The 24,580-nt window shown below is 38.3% G+C and overlaps 1 protein-coding gene across 1 annotated transcript; it reads right to left on the bottom strand.

Moving 5' to 3' along the window:
- Positions 1–6,232: 6,232 nt before the first annotated feature.
- LOC101431140 (olfactory receptor 2T10-like) lies at positions 6,233–7,171 on the bottom strand. Its single transcript, XM_004465237.1, has one exon. It carries the CDS (start codon positions 7,169–7,171, stop codon positions 6,233–6,235), a length of 939 nt encoding a protein of 312 aa, XP_004465294.1.
- Positions 7,172–24,580: the final 17,409 nt, after the last annotated feature.

Raw genomic sequence — 24,580 nt, 5'->3', positions numbered from 1 at the left:
TTTATATCTGTTTCTTGCTTGAGTGCTCACATGAGTGTTTCTAAGACAATGTTAAATAGAAGGGGTGATAGTGGACGTCCTTGTCTTGTTCCTGATCTTAGAGGGAAAGATTTTAGGATTTCACCATTGTAAACGATGTTGGCTGTGGGTTTCTCATATATACCGTTTATCATGTTCAGAAAGTTTCCTTGTATTCTAAGCTTTTGCAGTGTTTTTATCAAGAAAGGGTGCAGTATTTTGTCAAATGTTTTTTCTGTATCTTTAGGTATGATCATGTGATTTTTTCCCTTCAATCTGTTTATATGGTGTATTACATTGATTGATTTTCTTATGTTGAACCATCCTTGCATACCAGGAATGAATCCCACTTGGCATGGTGCATAATTCATTTAATGTGTTGTTGAATATGATTAGGAAGTATTTTGTTAAGGATTTTTGCCTCTTGGTTCATTAGAGAAATTGGTCTTTAATTTTCCTTTCTTGTGGTGTCTATTTTTTTTCTTTGACAGTAGGGTAATGTTGGCATCAAAGAATGAGTTAGGCAATGTTTCTTTTGTTTTGATTTTTTGGAAGATTTTCAGCAAGATTGGCATTAGTTCTTTCTGTAATGTTTTGTAGAATTCACTTGTTAAGCCATCTGGCCCAAGGCTCTTCTTAGTTGGGAGGTTTTTAATGATGGATTCTATCTCTTTACTTGTGGTTGGTTTGTTGAGATCATCAATTTCTTCTTTCATCAATATAGGCTGCTTATGAGTTTCTAGGAATTTGTCCATTTCCTCTGAATTGTCAGGGAACCTCATAGTTTTTTAATGTAACATTTTTTTGATTTATGTATCATCAAAAAATACAATATAAAAAATTGATTGGTGTGGTGGGTGGGGAGTGGGATACAGGGAAACCTCATATTTTTTAATGTAATGTTTTGTGTGATATATCAACTTTAAAAAAGATAATAAAAAATTAAATTAAATTAAATTAAAAAGAGAAGAAGGAGCTAAAATTGAAGATCTAAATGCACACCTGGAAGCACTAAAAGAAGAATAGCAAACTAATCACAAACCAAGCTGAAGGAAAGCATTATTAAAGATCAAAGCAGGAAAAAATTGAAATTGAGAAGAAAAAAAATATAAAGAGAATCAAAAAACTACAGGTTGGTTCTTTGAGAAGATCAACAGAATTGAAAAACACTTAGCTAGACTAACAAAGAAAAAAGAGAGATAAGGCAAATAAATGAAATCAGAAATGAGGGGGAGGACATTACAACCGAAGCAATAGATATAAAAGAGATCTTGCAACTCTGCTAAGGCTCAGAGCCCAGCTGGCACATGGACAGTTGAGATTCAAGTCTCCAGAGTATACACCAACCCTAGTGCCAACCACAGGTTCAGTAATAGAGACAGAAGAGGCATGTGCAGAAAGGTCACATCTGAGTCCAACTCCATCACACTCAAGAACACAAATTCCAAAGTAGGGCCAACTGACATGGCACTGAAATTCAGAGTCATCTGCCATGACCATAGAATGTGTGGGACTCCATAGCCCTCAGGAGAACCAGTACCAGGGGTTGTGTCTACTTTAGCTGTCTCTGGGGTCCTGCTGAGGTGTACATAAGTGTGACCCCTCTGATGACCTCCTGACTCTTTTTTAAAGACTCTTAGCCATATAAACTCATTTTTCTTTGTCATTTCCCCCTTTTATTCAAGGTCAAAAAGCAGTATTTAACACGTGATCCTAATGTAGGCTGAGATATTCTACTGGTCTGAGCTGACCCTTTTATTCAAAGCCTTTTTCTTGTTACATCACCAGTTGGTGCTTGGTAGTAATCCCTCAGTGCCAGGGAGGCTTGTCCCTGGAAGTCATGTCCCATGCTGTGTTTGTTGGACTTACCCAGGTCAGCAAACAGAGAGGTGAAGATGGTCAACCACTACACAAGGGAACCGAGAGTGCCTATGACTGCAAGCAGGAGAATTTCATCTATCATGCACGTGGAATCTAAGCCTCCTCTTGATATAGAGGTGGAGTGGACATCACCATCCTAGGGTCACACAATGGAGGAATAAAATATGAATTAGAGGGGACTTGCTGATATTCTATTGTGGAACTGTTGTGGCTGGTAATGGAAGAAATTGTGGCATTGATGTGGAGAGAGTGGTCATGGTAGTTGCTGAGGGCAGGGAGAGGGAGAATGAGATGTGATGTGGGGGCATTTTGGGGACTTAGAATTTCCCTAAATGATATTGAAGGGACAGATGCTGGACATTATATATCCTTCCATAACCCACTGAATGTACTGGGGGAGAGTGTAAACTACGATGTAAAGTATTATCCATATAGTGCAGCAGTGCTCCAAAATGAATTCACCAAATACAATGAATGTGCCACAATGGTGAAAGAGGTTGTTGATGTGGGAGGAGTGGGGTGAGAGGGCATGGGGGGTAGATGGGAACCTTTTATATTTTTTGAATGTAACATTATAAATAATGAAGGAAAGAAAAAAATTTAAGGAGGAAAAAAGATCTTAAAAGGATACTATGAACAACTGTATCCAATAAAACTAGAAAATATGCATGAGATTGATAAATTCCTAGAAACACCTGCAATGACTTTAGAAGAAATACAAGACCTCAGCAAACCAATTACAAGTGAGGAGATTGAAACAGTCATGAAAAGCATCCTAAAGATGAAAAGCCCAGGATCACATGGATTCACAGGTATATTCTACCAATCTTTCAAAGATGACCAAATAGCAATTTTGCTTAAGCTCTGCCAAAAAAAATTGAACAGGATAGAACCCAACCAAACTCATTTTATGAAGCCAACATCACTGTAACACCAAATCCAGATAAAAATATTACAGAAAATAATTACAGACCAATACCTCTAATGAGTATAGATGCAAAAATCCGCAGCAAAATACTTGCAAACAAAATCTAAAAGAATTATACACAATGATCAAGTGACTTTTATTCCAAGTAAGCAAGGGTTCAACACAAGAAAATCAATTAGTGTAATAAACCACACTGATAAATTGAAAAAGAGAAATTATGTGATCCTCTCTATTGATGCAAAAAAGGCATTTGACAAAATAGAGCACTACAAAAATTAGGAATAGTAGGATGTCTCTCAATATGGTAAAGTGCATATATGACAGACTTACAGCTAACATTGTACTCAATAGCGAAAGACTGAAAGCTTTACCATTGAGATTAGGAACAAGACAAGCCTGCCCACTAAATTTGCTAGAAATTCTACCTAGAGCAATTAGGCTAGATAAAAAAGACACTAAAATAAGAAAGGAATAAGTGAAACTTTCACTATTCGCTGACGACATAATCCCCTATAGAGAAAATCCTAAAAATTCCACACCAAAGTTACCACAATTAATAAAGTTCATCAAAGTGGTGGGATACAAGATTAATATGCTAAAATCAATAGTGTTTCTATGCATTATGATGTGCAATCTGAGGAGGAAATCAGAAAAAAATGCACTTATAATGGTTACTAAAACAATCATATATTTATGAATAAACTTAACCAAGGACATAAAGGACCTGTATTGATAAAACTTCAAAATGTTGCTAAAAGAAACCAAAGAAGACTTATATAAAAGGAAGGATATTCTCTGTTCACAGATTAGAAGAATAAATATCAATAAGATGTCAGTTCTAACCAAACTGATTTAGAGTCACACAATCCCAATAAAAATCACAACAGCCTTTTTTTACAGAAATAAAAAAGTGAATAATCAAATTTATTTGGAAGAGTGAGGGGCCTGAATAGCTAAACATGTCTTAAAAATGAGGAACAAAGTTGGAGGACTCTCACTTCCCTGACTTTAAAGCAAAAACACAAAAAAACAGTATGGTACCTTACTGGCAAAAGGACAGACAGATTGCTCAATGGAACTGAATCAAAAACTCATAAGTACACCCTCACATCTACAGTCAAATGATGTCGACAAAGCTGTTAAGCCCACCCAACTGGGTCAGAACAGCCTATTCAACAAAAGGTGCTGGAAGAACTGGATAGCCATTATCAAAAGAAAGAAATAAGACCCTTATCTCACACCTTACACAAAAAATTAACTCAAAATGGATCAAGGACTTCACTATAAAAATAGCAACCATAGAACTTCTAGAAGAAAATGTAAGAAAATACTTTCAAGATCTTGTGGTAGGTGGTAGTTTCTTAAACCTTATACCCAAAGCACGAACAACAAAAGAAAAAATAGATAAATGGGGCCTCCTCAAAATTCAACTCTTTTGCACCTCGAAGGATTTTGTCAAAATGGTGAAAAGGCAGCTGACCAAATGGGAGAAAGTATTGGATAAGGGTTTAATATCCATGATATGAAAGGAGATCAAACAACTCAAATATAAAAAGACAAATTATCTCTTTAAGAAATGAACAAGTCTTGAAAGACAACTGTACAAAGAAGAAATACAAATGGTGAAGAAACACATAAAAATTTTTCAACATTATTTGGATTAGAGAAGTGCAAATTAAAACAACAGTGAGATATCATATCACTCCAATTAATCTGGATGTTATTTTAAAAGTCAGAAAACTGTAAATGTTGGAGAGGATGTGGAAAGATAGGAATGCTTATTAAATGTTGGTGTGAATGTACAAACATACAGCCACTGTGAAGCACTGTTTGGTGGTTCCTTAAGAAGTAGAATATACTGTTGCTGTGAGACCCAGGAATGTAATTACTAGATATACACCCAGAAGAACTGAGAGCAGTAACACAAAGAGACATATCCACACTGATTTTCATACTGGTGTTATTCATGATAACCAAAAGTTAGAAAGAACCTTTGTGTCCATCAACTGAAGAATGGTTAAACAAATTGTGGAGTATACATATGATGGAATATTATGCAGCGGTAAGAAGAAATGAATTCATGAAACGTATGACAACATGGATGAACCTGGTGAACATTAAGTTGAGTGAATCAAACCAGACACAAAAGGAAAAATACCGTATGATTGCCCTATTATGAACTAAATATATTATGAGAAACAGAGACATATTTTGTGAAATATGAATATGTGTTTTTCTCTGGAGCTGAACAAATGTAAGGTAAATCTAAAAAATATTAATATCAGACCAAAAACATATTCTACATATTGAAGAAGACCAGGCACAGAGTTCTACACATTTTATGATACCCTTTATATAAAATATAAATATATATTAATTTATAAAGATAAAATTAGATTAGTGGTTATATAGATCTGAGGAAGGAATGTTAAGGGGTGTGGAGTCTTTTTGGGGAGGGTAATGAAATTGTTCTATAATTTTTGAGATGACGAATGTACAACATTGTGATTATAGTAAAGCCATTGATTATACACTTTGGATATATCATATGAAATGTGAATATAGCTCAATAAACCTGCTTAATAAATAAATAACTGCAAGAATAGCCATATAAACCAGCTATGTACAGGAGGAGAAACATAGATTAAAAGGTAAGGAACTTCCTTGTCTGTTTTTTGTTTATTTTTTTTACTGAAATAATAAAAATGCTCTAATAATGATTGGAAGGATAAAAACACAAAAATATGGTTATAAAAATTGTACATTTTGGATGAATTGTGTGCTTTATTAATATGCATCAATTAAATTGAGTTGTTTAAAAAAATAGGAGTCTAATTGAAAGTCCATTCCTGATGTATTGGTGGAAGAAAAATCTACTGGTAAATTTGTGGTGTCTGAGACTCTGCAAGTTTTAAATTTGTCACAAAAGCTTGGGTTCTTGCCTTTAGGCAACCTTAGACTCTATCACAATCAAATGAGATAGTGAATGAAAAGTGCTTAAAACAGATTGAATTTCTCAGTAATCAATCAGAATGGGATTATCATTATTTCATAATGATCACCCAGCCCCTGATGATGTCAAAACATAAGAACTTATTGTAATGGATAACCGCTTAAGGATTATAAACCCAAGTTTAGTTTCACATTACTTAATCTTAATCTACAAAAACTTTAATTGACTCAAGAGGATGGAAAATAGATTCATCCAATGAGATAAGGGGGATATGTGAGCATAATCTCAAGCATAAGAACTGAGTATGTGAAACAGCATAATTAGCCTGAAATCTCCTCAAATACAACACAAGATTCAGACATCACCTGGAGGCACCATTTGTTTGGAGAAATGACACCTAAAGTGAAGAAGGAGGCAAAAACAGAGAGGACTAGTTTAGATTGCTTCGTGCATTAGTATGACACTTTCCCTGCCCTCAGCATTTTCTTCAGAGCCCCTGTGACATCTTTATTCCTGAGGCTGTAAATGACAGGATTGAGCACAGGTGTGAGGATGGTGTAGAAGAAGGACACCATAATATCCTTCTCAGGGGTGTGGTAGGAGCTGGGGAGCATGTATGTGTAGATGGCGGTCCCATAGAAGAGGATGACAACCATAATGTGGGAGGAACAGGTGGCAAAGGCTTTCTTCTGGCCCTCTGTTGATTTCATCCTGTGGATGGTGAGGATGATGAAGTAGTAGGAGCCTGAAATGATTATCACAGGAATAAGGAGCATTATGACACAACAAAAGTACATAAGAATCTCGTATAGTGAAGTATTCAAACAAGAGAGTTTCAGCAAGGCAGGAACCTCACAGAAGAAGTGATGGATCTTTCTGGACCGGCAGAAGGGGAAGGACATGGTGGTGGGAGTGAGCATGACACCATCTACAGAGCCAACACACCAGCAGCCAGATGCCAGGAGGAGACAGACCCTGTAGTTCATGAGGACAGAGTAACGGAGAGGATGACAGATGGCCACGTACCGGTCATAGGCCATGGCACCTAAAAGGCAGCACTCTGCACCCCCCAACAGTAGATAGAAGAACATCTGGGTCCCACACCCAAGGACTGAAATTGTCTTTACCTTGGCCAACTGGTTGACCAGCATTTTGGGCACAATAACAGAAATATACATCAAGTCCATGAGGGAGAGCTGGTTGATAAAGAAGTACATGGGAGTATGCAGATGGTGTTCAGTGTGGATCAGAAGGATCAAGATGATATTCCCAGTCACAGCCATCAGAAATAAACTGAAGATGAGTGAGCAGAGCAGGCCAGGGTGTGAGCTTTGGCTGAAAATTCCCAACAGGAAAAAGTTACCATCCAGGGTCTGATTCGTTTGCCACATATTTGGATGATTGTTGGAATGACTCTAACCCTAGGACAAAAAGAAGCTTTATTTAATCTATACACATGTGTGCACATATTCATACATATCACATAAAGATGTTTCCCTTATTTTCATATATATAATTTATGCCCATATAATTATATATATGTGTATATTTACATGCACACATTTAGAGATACATTACAAGTATATCTCTTTCACAAGTAATGAATATTATTTCCTGCCCTTAGAGGGAATGCATGCCCTTGGAGTTTTATTTTTAGCAGCAGAAATAAATTTGCACTGAAAAAGAGATAGTATATTAGAATGTGAATTGGATTCCTCACTTAGAATGGGTATGTAGGATTTATATTCTCAATGATAGTTTTCATATACCTGAAGCAAAATATTTCTGACAGGGAATCATAGTGATTTCAAACCACACGTAGTCTTCAATTTATTACCTTATTCTTACTTGCAAAGATCATACATGTAATATTTTGGGTTCTTAGTATCACAGATGACCATATTTCCTGTGTTCTCTTATAAGATTTCACAGACTAACTATAAATATTATAGTTTTTTACCATATCTTTTTCTTTCAACAATCATTTTTCCAGTAAAGGATAGGACTACTACTTATGCTTATTCAAGAGTCAATATATTAAATATAGGAATAAACTAAGCAGATCTTTTCTAAATATTTAAACACTACTTAGTCAAGCAATAATTTTAAGTAAATTGTATTCATGAAATTGATTATCATTTATTCACCAGTCACAATTTTCTTCACATTTCTTTAAATGTGTCAATAAAGATGCTATTCTAATGCATCAATTTTCTAAATATTTCAATACTTTTAATACCATTGGTTATAAATTTTCTTTTTACACTTCTGCTTAAGCTACTTCAAAGATCTTTGAGTTTTCTACATATTTCATGATCTGTATAAACATTTTACACCAAATTAGGGTTACAGCCAACTTTCAAAAACTCAGAAAATTATAACTGCCTCAGACCAATGAATCTTGGAGGTATCAGCATTATTTCCTAGTCTGTTTTCTTCTGGGTTATTTAAATCACAGCATTTTTTCAGTCTGCTTCTTTATATCCAACATTAAGTTATAATTTTAATGGAATTTTGCAAGTCTACATCTTTTTTTGCAACCTCCACATTTTGTCCATCAAATCTTAGTCAGAGGAAGTATTCCCAAAATTTAGATTTAATTTATTACACCATTTTGTTATATCATATATATGGGAGGGTGTCCCAAGGTTTTTTTCACCAGTAGATAACTGGTGGAGTCTTTAGGTTTTCATTTCTTCTCATTTAACCAATCTACCACCTTGTAAAAGACTATTTGGCCCTGTCCTAGCTGGTTAATACATGTGACTGGCTGGTTCTCAATAGACCTTCCTTTTCTTAGCACTACTCCTCTCTCTTTCAAAATTCAGTGGCTTACCCATGGATATCTACTCTCTCTTCTCTGAAAGAAATAAATCATCAAGAGAAATTAACTCTACCAACAATCCAATATGAATTTTAAAAATTAAATATACATAGATTTATCTTTCTTTTTCCTTGCAACTTCCCTTTAGTACCCATTATGTTAGTCATTCTCTCTTTAAGTATTACTATTAACTCAAAATTTTATAGTCAAGAATTATTGCAAATAAACATTATTTCCTGTTAGATATTTCAGAATGTTTCAACCATTAGTAGTCCTTTGAGATATTTCCTTTGCTTTTTAAATATTATCCTAAATATTTTGGAAATTGTCTTTGATTTATGGCAAAGAAGGACAAGATGTTACTGGTTGATCTAGATTTTTCCCTGACCAATGTGTGGAAGCAACTTCTTGCTAAGGCTCAGGTTCATTTTATGGGACACTAAATTCTGAGATAAAAGTCTATGCACGACCAGGAAATATCAAATGCTTTCAAATATCTGGCCTTATCAACACTGCCACCTTTTATAATAATGTTACCTTAATAATCTTATTCATGGCACTGGAAAGGTTTTTCTTTTCTCTTATGATCATGACTTCACTTTAAAATTTCCAAATAAATATTAACATTATTAATCTTTTCTAAATTTGTTCTAATTAAAAATAGTATTTTCCTACATCAGTGCTGTTAAATAATAATTTTATTCTTTTGTGTTGTATAATCTCTATGTCCCAATGATCATTTTGGGGCACTTTATTGACGGTATGGGATATTGGATCAAGCAAAGCCTGAATATACCTACACCCTTTGTATTCATCTCAAAATTCAAATGAAATCATGGGAAAATATACAGCAAATGATAATATCATAAAACAATTGACTTTTAAATAAATTTTAACCGATAAACAACTTTAGGAATGTAACAAAGACATTAAATTATATTCAGCAAAGAATAGATTTCATCACAAGTATCAGGAGATTACTGCAGAGGTAAGAGCACTTATCCATGAATCAGCTCCACAGTAACACTGAACTCAGAGACATCATGTAAAGGTAAGAGGAGACCTAGGTTCATGCATTAAAACTTATTTTACACACTTTTTTTATACCCCCCCATCATTGACAGTATATTTTTGGCATTATGCAAGTACAGAAAAAGTGTGACAAACGTACAATATGGGCAATTGTGAGATAATAGTCTCACGATATTATCACATAATCTATAACAAATATTCTACCATGGTGTAGTTTCTTGGTGAAGGGTTGTTGCCTCAGAATTCTACACATGTACATGATTTTTTAATATAGTCACAACCTCTGTAATAAAAATATATTTTAAAAATAATAGGATGGGTTGGGAGAAATATACCAAATGTAATATATGGATTATAGTCAGTACTAAGACTTGACAATGTTTTTGCATACTTTGTAACAAGGGTTTCACCACAGTGCAATGCAGGGGCTCCCAAGCTGGCCGAGGGAGTACCAGCAAGTAAACAGTATAATGAGCCCCATGGCTTGTTTGGGGAGGGGAGAGGATATGAAAGAATGACCATTTTAATTTTGGTGTTCTTCTTTACTTTGGACATTATTATAAATAACCTACCTGTACCTGTGTCTATAATATCTCCCTTCCTTTTATTTATTTAAAAAAATTTATTACCTGAGCGTATGGGAACATGGTGTCATTAGCAGATAAGACTCAGCTCAAAACAACAGAGAAGAAGTCTAAAGCTGTCAGAGGGAACTGCTCTGGGGGACAGCAGACCAGAACAGCACTTCACAACTTCCAGGAGCTTGAGGGACAGAGAGACAAAGACGCCCAAGCAACCAACCGTAAAGTGCTAAACCTCCAGACCACAGAGAAGGACTCCTCTCCGCCCCCACCACCAAGATATTCAGTGGAGGTAACAGCCACAGCACCCTGAGGTTGACAGGAGTTGTCTTCCTCCCTGCCAGTTGTTACAAGAGAAAAGAGAAAGGTACTGGGGGCCTTTTCTTCAGTGAATTCGGTGAGTGGAGCCCACTTTAAATCTCTGTTCTGGCCAGAGGAAAACAGCGGAATGCCAGGAGAGATACACCTCTGTGGAAATGTGCACCACCAAGCGCCATCTACTGGCTGTTCTTGAAATTACATGAACAGAAACTGCTCCTGGGCATGGTTTTTGGTAACTTTACCTGGGCAATTTTAAAGACAGGATAAGTTGAACCAAATATCAAACAGCTGTGAAAAAATAATAACAATAGGCAAGAGAGAGAAATTGGCCATTAGAGTGAATTCACCAATATATCAGAGTTCTAGACATCAGAAAATATTATGAGCCGTACTAGGAGGACATGGCCCAGCAAAGTATCAAACCAAATACCTTGAAGACATTCAGGATTTGGAACAATTAATCAATGATAATCATGCAAATCTCAAAAAATCAATTTAAAGAATAGAAAGAGTAAATGACTAAAGAGAAAAGGATATTAAGCAGACAATAGGTGAGCATAAAGAACAATTTTAAAGTTTACAAAGAAAAGTAACTGACTTTATGGTAATGAAAGATATGATAGATAAGATTAAAAATACATTAAAGTCACATAAGAGTAGGTCTGAAATGCTTGAAGGCAGAATTAGTGATTTTGAAGACAGAATACCTGAAATGGAAAAGATAGGAGAAGAGAATGGAAAAAATGGAAAAGGGTCTCAGGGAATTGAATGACAATGTGAAATGCATATATATATATACACATTATCAGAGTCACAGAAGGAGAAGAGAATGGAAAAGGGACAGAAAGAATATCTGAGGAAATAATGACAGAAAACTTCCCTACACTTATGAAAGACATAAATATCAATATCCAAGAAGGACAGTACATCCCAAGCATAATAAACATGAATAGTCCTCCCTGAGACAGCTACTATTCAGAATGACAAATATCAGTGACAAAGAGAAGACTTAGAAAGCAGCAAGAGAAAAGCAAAGCATCACATACAAGGGAAACTCAATAAGATTAAATGTTTACCTCTTGTATTAGTCATCCAAAGGGGTGCTGATGCAAAATACCAGAAATCTGTTGGCTTTTACAAGCTTCTACTTGGGGTAGAAGCTTACATTTACTAGGTCATAAATCCTAAGTTATTTCCCTCTACATAGTCTATTGCCACGTGTTGCCAAGGTGTCTGCCAAGGTCTTCAAGTGTTCAGTCTACCTGGGTTCCTCTCTTCATGGGACTTGTTTCTCTTTGGGCTCAGCTGTTCTGCTTTCTCCACAAGGCCAGCTGTGGACTATCAGTTGAATAGCTCTTCTCTCTTCCCGAGGCCTCTGCCTGTACTTAATGGAGTCTTTTCTCCTTACTCACATATCTAGTTCTCTGTGTGTTTATTTCAGGCTCCAGGATCAAAACCCCAAACTCCCTTCTCTGCAGTGTGGTTTCTCTATGAGATCTGTCCACCAAGGGCAAGGGGATGCAATGTCCTACTGACATGGCACAATTAAAGCCTTAATCATTATTTAATCAAGAAAAGTGAAACCTCTAAATCGAATATAATCTAATATGCCTGGAGGGACAGACAAGTTTACAAACATAATCCAATTTCTATTTTTGGAATTCATAGACACTATCAAACTACCACACTCTCTGAATTCCAAAAAAAAAACATTACAACATTCAAAAAACCATATTTCACTAACAATACTAAATATAAAATCAAATCATAATCAGCTTAAAGAAATACAGTTTTTCTTACGGTAATATCCTGACTGCTGTAGACCTCTGAAACTCACAGAACCATTTATCTGCTTCCAGTACACAAATGGACAGACATAGGATAAACATTTCAATTATCATAAGGAGATATTGGGAGGGAAACATGAGTTATGAGTCCTCTACAGTTCAGTTAGCCTGCAGGGCATTCTTCATTAGATATCAAAGACTGAGAGGCATTCTTAAAATGATGGTTTCTTCTCCCTTGGGCCACCGGGGGACCCACCCTTTCCACAGTTTTGCCCAATGGCCATTTTCTTAGTTCCAACTTCATCAAGCATCTGGGTGTCTACAAAGCTCAAGACTTCACCCTCCAAGAACATTGGGATGATTGCCACACTTTACCCAATCTTTGAATTAAAGTCTTAACCTTCATAGGACAGTGAAGAGAAGACCACATCCTCCCTAACACTTGGAATATGGACACAACCCTTTTAGAGCAATGAGTTGATTACCTGGCTTTTCCCAATACATGGTGGGACAGGTCCAACCCTGTCACATCTATGGGGTAGTGATCTTAACCTCCCTAATCACTGCGGAATGTGCTCCACCCTCTCTGTACCCTGGGACAGCAAAAATCTCCCCAAACATTGGGCAGTAATATCCACCCTCCTCAAATGCCAGGGTAAATTCACCCTTTCTGAACATATGTGTGGGATTCCACTCTTGTCCCAAGGTGATGTCTTAATTCCAGATCTCAGCTTCTCTGGTTTTCCTCTTAAAACTGTTTCTCCTTCAATTTCTCCTCTCCATGTCCCTTTTGGTTCAAGCTGACAGTGGTTTGGTTTATACTGCCCTCTCAAAAAGCTTGTTGGTTTTAGTATGCCAGAAGCAGTGTTCCAAGGTATCAGACAATAAGACTTTCCACAATTCTTTTCTAGACAACTGCATCTTCAATCCTGATTTACAAGTTCCAAGTTTAGTTAAGTCCTCAAATGGGGCATCAATTTCCAGAGGCTTGAAATGAATTCCAAAAATAGTTATTGGATGTTTGTGTGTTTGTAAACTGGCCCATCCCTCCAGGTATATTAGATTATATTGGATTCAGATGTTTCACTTTTACTTGACTAAATAATGTTTAAGGCTTTGATTGGGCTACATGAGTAGAATGTTTCATCCCTGCTCCCTTGATGGAGAATTACAAGAGATACTTAAGGACATGCTGCAGCCTGAAAGGGAACAACAAGGGCAAGAAACTTGGAGAAGAGTGTAGAAATGAAGAATATTAGGAAGGGTAAATAAAATAGACTGTAGTATGATATGGTAACTGGAAGTCAAAGGTCAAAATGAAATGAAGTAAGTAATGCTTTTACAGTCATAATATTGAACGTTAATGGCTTGAACTCCCCAATCAGAATAGATTTAAAATTATGACCCATCTATATGTTGTCTAGAAGAGACTCACCTTAGACATAGGACAAAACCAGGCTAAAAGTGAAAGTTTGGAAAAAGCTATTCCATGCAAATAGTAGCCAAAAAAGAGCTGGAGTAGCATAGTAATATCAGAAAAAAAGATTTAATTTTTTTTTCCAAATTCTACTCAATTTATTCTTTTTTTTTTAAAGATATTACATTAAAAAAATATGAGGTCCCCATTTGCCCCCACCGCCCCCACCCCACCACTCCCCCACCAATGACACTCTCCCCCATCATCATGTCACATCCATTGCGTCTGGTGAGTACATCTCCAGGCATCGCTGCACCCCATGTCCCATGTTCCACACCATAGCCCACATTTTCCCACGTTCCATCCAGTGGGCCATGGGAGGACATACAACATCCGGCAATCGTCCCTGGGGCACCACCCAGGACAACTCCAAGTCCCGAGAATGCCTCCACATCTCTTCTCTTCCTTCCCTTCCCTGTACCCAGCAGCCACCATGACCACTTTTTCCACATCAATGCCACATTTTCTCGATTATTAACCACAATAGTTCATGAATAGAATATCATTAAGTCCACTCTGATCCTTACTGTATTCCTCCTTCCTGTGGACCTTGGCTTGGTTGTGTCCATTCCACATCTATGTCAACAGGGGGTTTAGATTCCACATGGATAGTGGATGCAATCCTCCTGCTTTCAGTTGTAGGCACTCTAGGCTCCATGGTGTGGTGGTTGACATTCTTCAACTCCATGTTAGCTGAGTGAAGTAAGTCCAATAAATCAGAGTGTAGGAGCTGAAGTCTGTTGAGGCTCAGGGCCTGGCTATCATATTGTCAGTCCAGAGATTCAAATCCCGTAGATATATCTTAAACCCCAGCACCAACTACAATTACAGTAAAGTAGCATGAAAGTCTTGTGAAAAGAGATCCCATCTGAGTCCAGCTCCATCATGCAGAAACACCAGCTCCAAAGAAGGGTCAACTGGCATGGCAGTGAACCCCATCTGCCATGACCATAGAACCTGTGGGTCTCTTTAGCCCTCAAAAGGACCAATATGTGGGGTTGTATCTACTTTATCTGTCTCTGAGACTCTGCTCAGGTGTGCATAAGGGCAATCCTTCTGACAACCTCCAGACTCTAGAAAAAAAGATTTTAAATGCAAAACTATTATATGGGATGAAGAAGATCACTATATATTAATAAAAGGGGCTATTAAACAAGAAGAAATAACTATGCTAAATATTTATGTACCTAACAACAGTGTCCCAGGACACACAAAAAACACAGGGTCAAGCCTGAAGAGAGAAATAAATGTCTCTACAATGATAGTTGGACAATCTAATACACCAACCTAAGTAATGGAGAGAACATCTGGACAGAGGATAAATAGAGAACTTGAGTAATATGATAAATGAACTAGACCTAACAAACATCTATAGAGCATTGCACCCCAGAAGAGCAGGATATACATTCTTTTCAAGTGCTCATGGATCCTTCTCCAAGATAGAACATAAGTTGGGTCACAAGACAAATCTCAACAAATTTAAAAAATTGAAATTATATAAAACTATTTATCTTGTCATAACAGAATGAAACTGAAAATCAATAATGAACTGCAAAAGGGAAAATTCATAAATATACGGTGATTAAACAACACACTCTAAAACAACTACTGGGTCAAAGAAGAAATTGCAAGAAAATTCAGCAAATACCTTGAGATTTAAAAAAATGAAAACACACCATACCAAAATCTATAGAACTCTGCAAAGGCAGTGCTGAGAGGGAAATTTATAGCCCTCAATGCTTGTATTAAATAAGAAGAAAGAGCTAAAATTGAAGATCTAACTGCACACCTGAAAAAACTAGAAAAAACAGCAAACTAATCCCAAACCAACCCAAAGGAAAGAAGCAGTAAAGATCAGGACAGAAATCAATAAAATGGAGAACAAAAAAGCAATACAGAGAATCAATAAAACCAAAATTTGTTTCTTTGAGAAGACCAAAAATATCACCAAATCCTGAGCTATACTAACGAGAAAAGACACAAATAAATAAAATCAGAAATGAGATCAAGGGGACACTGCCACTTGCGGCGGCTTGCTCGGTCGGTAGAGGTGGGGTTTGGCTGCGGACGAGGGGTCGGTCCAGCTCGGGACGAGGGGTCGGTCCCACTTGGGACGAGGGGTCGGTCCAGCAGCAGACGAGGGGTCAGTCTCACAGGGGTTGCACGGTTTGGCTGACGGGGTCGCCCGGCGAAGCCGGTGACAAAGGGGTCGCCCGGAGAAGCAGGCGACAAACTGGGGACAAGGGAGGCCAGGCCCTTGTCGGGGGCTCTCAGGACTGGAGGGCGCACGGCAGAAGAACTACCGCAGAGATGAGGTAAACACGCAGGTCCACTTTACTGAGGGAGAGGCAACAGTTTTATAGGGGCTGGGGAAGGCTGATTGGTCGAAGCCATGCCCTGTTCTGATTGGTTGCTAGTGAAAGGTCAGTGGGCGGTACTGGATGGGGGAGGGGTGGTGGTTAGGGATTGGCTGTCGCTGTTGCTGGGGGAAGGGGCAGGGTTTAGGGATTGGTGGCTGCTGTTGCTGGGGTGGAGGGCAGACTTGAGTTTCCTGCCCACGCCTGGCTGTTGCTGCTGTCGGGGGAGGAGAAAAGGGCAGACTGGATTTCTCCGCCCACGCCTGGCTGTTGCTGCTGTCGGGGGAAGGGAAAAGGGCAGACTGGAATTTTCCGCCCTGCGCCTGCGCAGGGAGAAAGAAGAAGAAGGGTGCCGCCCCACAGGCATCGTGTGGCGCCATCCGGGAGGAGGGGCGGCCGCGGAAGCATGGCTGCCAAGAAGGGGAGACCCGAGGGCACTCTGCGCCCATGCCGAGCTTCCTTCAGGGGTGGCGGTGAGTCCGACCAGCCACCCTATTATGGGGGCAGCGGCTTGGCCTGCCGCGGCTGCTCCCCCGCCAGGCCAGCAAACCACACTTCAGCCCGAGGGGTGACCGCAGCCACTAACACCATAGAAATAAGAGTGATCATGACAGGATACTGTAAACAAATCTATGCCAAAAAACTATAAAATGAAGTCAAGAAGGACAAATTCATATAAACACATAAACCACCTACACTGACTTCATAAGAAAGAGACCTCAACAAATGAACCACAAGTGACGAGACTGAAACAGGCAGTCAAACCTCCCAAATATGAGAAGCCCAGGGCCATATTGCTTCACAGGTGAATTTTACCATCATTCAAAGATGTATTATTACTGATCTTCCTCAAGCTCTACCAAAAAATTGAATAAGAGAGAATGCTACCAAACTCATTCTGTGAAGCCAACATCATCCTAATACTAAAACCAGATAAAGATACGACAAAAAAAAAAAGAAAACTACAGACCAATATTTCTAATGAATATAGATGCAAAAATCCTCATCAAAATACTTGCAAACAGAATCCAAAAGCACATTAAAAGAATTATACACCATGATCAAATGGGTTTTATCCAAGTTATGCAAGCTTGGTTCAACACAAGAAAATTAATTAGTGTAATAAACAACATTAATAAATTGATGAAGAAAAATCACATGATCCTCCTAATTGATTCAAAAAAGGCATTTGACAAAAATACAGCACCTTTTCTTGATAAAAACATTCCATAATATAGGAATAGAAGGAAGCTGTCTCAATATGGTAAAATGTATATATGAAAATCTAGACCTAGTATTGTACATAATGGTTAAGACTCAAAGTTTTCCCACTGAAATCAGACAAGGCTGCCCATTATCAACATTATTATGCAGTATTATGCTAGAAATTCAATCTAGAGAAATTAGGCTAGATGAAAAAAATAAAATAAAAGGCATCCAAATAGGAAAGGAAAAAGTGAAACTTTCACTGTTCACTGATGACATGATCCTACATCTAAAAAATCCCGAAGATTCCACAAGTCTACTGTTATTACTAAGTGAGTTCAGCAAAGTGAAATATTACAAGGTTAATATGCAAAAAATAGTAGCATTTCCATACACTACTGAAGTGGAATGTGAGGAGGAAATCAGAAAAAAAATCATTTTATAATAGTGATTAAAACAAGTATTTATGAATAAAATTACACAAGGACATGAAGGTCCTGTATTCAGAAAACTACAGAATATTGCTAAAAGACACTAAAGAAGACTTTAAAAGATGGAAGGAGATCCCATGTTCATGGATTCAAAGACTAAATATTCGCGCCAAGAGTGCCTACAACTGAAAGCAGGAGAATTGCATCCAGCATCCACATAGAATCTAAGCCCCTTCTTGATATAGGTGTGGAGTGAACACAACCATTCTAAGGTCCACAGGATGGAGGAATAGAGTATGGATTAGTGCGGTCACCCCTCGGGCTGAAGTGTGGTTTGCTGGCCTGGCGGGGGAGCAGCTGCGGCAGGCCAAGCCGCTGCCCCCATAATAGGGTGGCTGGTCGGACTCACCGCCACCCCTGAAGGGAGCTCGGCATGGGCGCAGAGTGCCCTCGGGTCTCCCCTTCTCAGCAGCCATGCTTCCGCGGCCGCCCCTCCTCCCTGATGGCGCCACACGATGCCTTGTGGGGCGGCACCCTTCTTCTTTCTCCCTGCGCAGGCGCAGGGCAGAAAATTCCAGTCTGCCCTTTTCCCCTCCCCCGACAGCAGCAACAGCCAGGCGTGGGCGGAGAAATCCAGCCCGCCCTTTTCCCCTCCCCCGACAGCAGCAACAGCCAGGTGTGGGTGGAAAAATCCAGTCTGCCCTTTTCCCCTCCCCCGACAGCAGCAAAAGCCAGGCGTGGGCGGGAAACTCAAGTCTGCCCTCCACCCCAGCAACAGCAGCCACCAATCCCTAAACCCTGCCCCTTCCCCCAGCAACAGCGACAGCCAATCCCTAACCACCACCCCTCCCCCGTCCAGCACCGTACCGCCCACTGACCTTTCGCCGGCAACCAATCAGAACAGGGTGTGGCTTCGACCAATCAGCCTTCCCCAGCCCCTATAAAACTGTTGCCTCTCCCTCAGTAAAGTGGACTTGCGTGTTTACCTTGTCTCCGCGGTAGTTCTTCTGCCGTGCGCCCTCCAGTCCTGAGAGCCCCCGACAAGGGCCTGGCCTCCCTTGTCCCCAGTTCGTCGCCTGCTTCTCCGGGCGACCCCTTCGTCGCCTGCTTCTCCGGGCGACCCCTTCGTCGCCGGCTTCGCCGGGCGACCCCGTCAGCCGAACCGCGCAACCCCTTGTGAGACCGATCCCTCGTCTGCTGCCGGACCGACCCCTCGTCCCAAGTGGGACCTACCCCTCATCCCAAGCGGGACTGACCCCTCGTCCAGAGCTGGACCGACCCCTCGTCCGCAGCCAGACCCCACCTCTACCGACCGAGCAAGCCGCCGCAGATTAGAGTGGACTTACTGATATTCTATTCATGAACTATTGTGATTAGTAATCGAAGAAAATGTGGCATTGGTGTAGAGAAAGTGGCCATGGTGGCTGATGGGGGTAGGGAGTGGGAGGAAGAGATGTGATGTGGGGGCATTCTCAGGACTTGGAGTTGTCCTGGGTGGTGCTGCAGGGACAGTTACTGGACATTGTATGTCCTCCCATGGCCCACTGGGTGGACTGTGGTAGAGTGTGGGCTATGGTGTGGACCATTGACCATGAGGTACAGCAGTGCTCAGAGATGTATTCACCAAATGCAATGAATGGCTCATGATGATGGAGGAGGTTGTTGTTATGGGGAAAGGAGTGGGGTGAGGAGGGTGGGGGGTATATGGGGACCTCATATTTTTTAATGTAAGATTAAAAAATCAAATAAAGACAAAAAAAAGACTAAATATTATTAAGATGTCAATTCTAACAAAATCAGTTATACAGTCTGTACAATCCCAATAAAAATCCCAACAACCTTTTTTGCAGAAAATGAAAAGCCAATAATCAAATTTATTTGGAAGGTAATGAACCCCAAATAGCAAAAATTGTCTTAAAATAGAAGAATGAAGATGGAGGTCTACAAACCAAAATATCTTACAACTGGTGAATTTTTCTCAAATGAAGTTGGAGGACTACTAACCAAATATATTTGGTGAATTTATTCCCTACCCACCCTGTTGTTATTGTTGTTATTATTATTATTTTATATCATACATACATGAACATACTTAACCAGTAAGTGTATAGTAAAAGTTGTGAGCCTACAAAGCAGATATGCATAACATCATAGAGGGGTCCTATACATCAGCCCACCTATACAATGCAACACCTTGCATTGTTGTGAAATATTTGTTATGAACTATGCAAGAGCATTGTCAAAATATTACTACTAACTGTATTCATAACTACAAATTGGTATATTTTCCCCCAATCTATCCTAATATTATTTTCAAATATATTTTATTACAGAAGTTGCGAACTTTACAGAACAATCATGCACATGTGCAGAATTTCCATACAATAACTCTCCATCAACACCTCTGCCTTCCTTTTTGTTACTTTACTTGCACTGTCCATGTGTCTATCAAAGACATACCCCTTACCATGCCATCTCAATTACTCAAAAACATCAATTAATCAATTGTCTCCTCTCAGTTTTTACAGAAAAACATCACATCACTATCCAAAATAAATGGCAGATCAAGTTCTTTGTCTTTTAAAAATTAATAAATAACAAGACATATATTTAAGGGACTAATTTTCCTTAGAGAAGAAAGTAATTTTCTCAGTATAAAGACAAAATAAAGAATTCCCAAGTCTTCAAAAATCCCTTGAGTAAATTCCAAAAGACAATGAAGCAACATCTAGTAATTTTGAAAGAAAAAAAGGTGACCCAAAATGCTGCATCTAATCAAAAGAAAGGCAGCATAGAGGCTCTCTCAGATATCCAATTATGTAGAAAGTAAAGAATCCATATAAAGTGCTTGAAAAATTAATGATATGCTTTGCACCAGTAAAATGAGGGGGTTGGGAAACCAACTAATACAAAAATCACGGTAAAGAAGGACTAATGATGAGAGCAGAAATAAATAAAGCACATGTGTCCAATGGAATTAAAACCATTTAGTGATATCCTACAATGACTCACAGGGAAATCAGAAAATACAATTTAGAAAACAGGTGAAGGAAAGTAAACTCAGAATTTTGACAATTAGAAGGAGAATAAGCGTCATCACTTAGGGATTCTTTAGTGAAAGCATGAAATATATTTCATGCCCACCCAGAAGAGTAAAGCCTATTTAGGGAGAGTGGTGATGATAAGGCTCTTGACTCTGAGGGCATCGTATGTGAGGGTTTGCACCTGAGAACTCTGCCCAGATCAGAACAATTAGCAGGTCATTTCTAAGCAGTGTCCTTATGCGTCTCAGTAGTAAGATGGAAATCAACTATTCAGAGTGACTATAACGAAATATTACCCCCGGAATATGAAATCAATAGTGGGTATTATGCTTCCTAGCTGCATAGTTCAATCTACTTTATTGGCTTGGCAGACCTGATAAATACCCTAACACTCCTAACAGACACAGAAGAAAAGATACTCTCTCCATAAAGATGCCTAGCAGAAACATTCTTTTACCAAATCCACTTTGTACTTTTATAGGAGACAGATGGCACAGTTAGGATTTTTGCAAGACAAAAAAATAGCAAAAACAAAACAGTGGTTAGGTCAATTCTACAGCAATTTAACAATTTGAAAGTTGAAATGACATTCCAAAACCAAACCATCCACGAGGAAACAGCAAAATGGATTTGTCATGAGTTCCAGATTAGAAATATCTATACTATATGAAGGCAAATTTAAAAAATGCTTCTCCAGTGGGTGGGAATTTAAGCTGCAAAATTAGGAATTATGCTTCACTGAGAAAACAAGAGGGTTTCTTTTTCACTGCTCTGCTTGAGACTATTGACAATCTCTCACCATCACTTTCTGTATTTAGGGTTCTTGATAACAGTTTTTAAGAATGAAAGAAATAAGGGAAGGAAGGAGGGATGGAAGGAAGGAAGGAAGGAAGGAAGGAAGGAAGGAAGGAAGGAAGGAAGGAAGGAGAAAAGGAAGAAGGGAAGAGGAAAGTTTGCAAAGGGAAGGAAAGGGAAGGTGGGGCAGGGCAAGACAATGCAAGGCAAGGCAAGGAAATGAAAGGAAAGGAAAAGAAAAGGCAAAGAAAGGAAAAACTGCCATATTTAACATTGCTGCAGTTTTCATAGGGTAAAACAAAAACTGAGCCATTACTTGGCTTGGGTCCCTTCTATCCTTTGGAGAAACATTTGAGCTTTTTTCTTTTTTCCATATAAAAAGTGGAGATATATAATATTTGTAAAGTGTCATTCACATAGGATTGTGAGATTCAGGTATATATATGCAACAAGAACTTTCTAAATTGTATCTTTGTATCTAACAATTATCTTAGATATTATAATAATAAATATGTCATTATATAGCATATATATCTATATGAAAAAGTAAATTTTGCTTTCTTACCAGGTCAAAGGAAGGGATATATGATATTCCTTTCAAGAAGAAACTCTATTTCCAATAAGATGCTTCTCTTAGAGATTTTTCAATGAAATAAATACTGTCATTTTCATTTTCCTCCTTAAACTTTGAAAATAGTGAAGCACTGGTTGCTTTTCTGAAGAAAGAAACATGAAATTGTACCACTTACAGGACCTGATGAACTTGTCTGAAGAGCAGTAGACATGGCTGAGTCCAGCATGTGTGTTTTGGACAAGCTTAAAGGATTATGCTCTACTCAACGTATCCCCCAAGGGCTGTGATGGCCTCCATTGGCACAGTCCTGGGAGAGTCTGTCTGCAGTCCTTCATAAATTGCAGGATGTGATTTTTTAGACATTTCTAATTACCCAAGTCCTATAATCCTGCAAAGGAAAAAAAAGTTTCCGCTAATTGCCTGCAATTATTTCACCAAAAGTTCCTACTAACAGTTTGACTCTCTGGTGAAAGAGAAACAGCAACTTATGTCAGTCAAATCACTTCTCAAACAAATGAAATTATTTCATCATCTTGTTTTGAGGAAAAATATTGAAATTTAATTCAAAATAACAAATGTAATAACAAGCTTAATAAACATAAATGCATTTATGAATGTATCTTGATTTTTTCTTGTAATAATAAACTATATTTAAAGAAGTTTTTGATTTACAGAAAAATCAAACAGCAAGTATAGGGAATTTTCATATAACCCCATACAAACCCACACATGTACACAATTTCCCCCATTGTTAACATCTTACCTTAGTGTGCTACATTAGTTATAATTGATGGACCAATAGGGAAGCATTGCCACTAACTAAAGTCAATAGTTTATGTTTTGATTTACACTTTGTTCTGTACAGTTTTATAGGCTCTGACAAATGTATAATATCATGTGTCCATTATTTCAATATTATACAGAACAATTTCAAAAACCTAAATATGCCTTGTGTTCCAACTCTTCATCCCACCCCCTCCCTTCTGGTCCCCTGGCATCCACTATCTTTATATCAATGTTTTAAGTTCATCCATTAATACAAGAAAATAGTTTCAATAACAATAAACCTACTTTGGTCCATATTTGCACTCCCTCTTTATGTTGTTTCTCAGTCTTGAGGGATTTGGAGTGATGTCATCTCTGATAATTTCTGGCTGAGGGGGGTCTTAGATATTTTGGTGCAGATGGAAAGAATTGTTTTGCTTGCAGTTGTATATATGCCATGTGTTTGAGGATGGTGTTTATCCATTATCATTTTGTTGGTTGTTCTGGGCAAGCCCAAAGAACAGGACAGCAAGACTTGGCTACAACTCTGCTGGGATTCAGGATTCAACTGGTATATGAACAATTGAAAGATTTAAGTCTCTGAGAAATATGATTAATAGGTATATTGAAAATTATAGATTCAAATAATACATGTAGCACATTGCATGGACAAATCACATATTATGTGACTTTCCTGTATCATTAACACCTCAGGGTATTTATCAAGTTTGCTACTATGAGTGAGACTGCAGTGAGAAGCTCTTTCTGTTACACATCTTTATTTTGGTTGAATTGCAAATTAAAACTGCAGGCAAATTAAAAGTCACCATAAGAATTGTGGGAGGATGACATTGGACTAGGCAGGCAAGGCTCAACTCTCTTACAAAAACAATGGTAAATCACATACAAGGGAAGCTCCATAAGATTAAGTGCTGATTTCTCATCTGAAACAATGGAGGCAAGAAGGCAGTGGTATGATATAGTCAAGGTACTAAAGGAAAAAAAATTTCCAACCAAGAATACTCTATCCAGCTAAACTAGCATTCAAAAATGATGGAGAGTTCAAAATATTCACAAACAGAAACTGAAAGAGTATATCAACAAGAAACCTCCCCTGCAAGAAATTCTTAAGGGAGTTCTGCAGGAAGAAAGGAAAAAACAGGACAGAGATGGAGGAGAGTGTAAGAGCAACAAAAAAGACAAAAATAGAAGGGGAAAATAAAATAATACAAACAAAATATAACAAACACAAATCCAATCAAAATATGGCTACCACAAATAATTCTCTGAATGTAATAACACTGAATGTCAACAGATTAAACTCACCTATCAAAAGATTCAAGACTGGGACACTGGATAAGGAAATATGACCCATCTATATGCTGTCTACAAGAGACACATCTGAGACCCAGAGACTCATGTAGGTTGAAAGTGAATGGCTGGAAAACAATCATACAAGCAAACAACAACCAAAAAAAGGCAGGAGTAGCTATATTAATATCAGACAAAATAGACTTTAAATGCAAAACAATTGTGAGAGACAAAGAAAGATACTACATTTTAGTGAAAGGGACAATCTGTCAAGAAGACCGAACGATCATAAATA

This window comes from Dasypus novemcinctus, chromosome 25 (genome assembly GCF_030445035.2).
Source record: "Dasypus novemcinctus isolate mDasNov1 chromosome 25, mDasNov1.1.hap2, whole genome shotgun sequence".
Classification (NCBI taxonomy): domain Eukaryota; kingdom Metazoa; phylum Chordata; class Mammalia; order Cingulata; family Dasypodidae; genus Dasypus; species Dasypus novemcinctus.
This window is presented reverse-complemented; position numbering and strand designations above follow the sequence as displayed.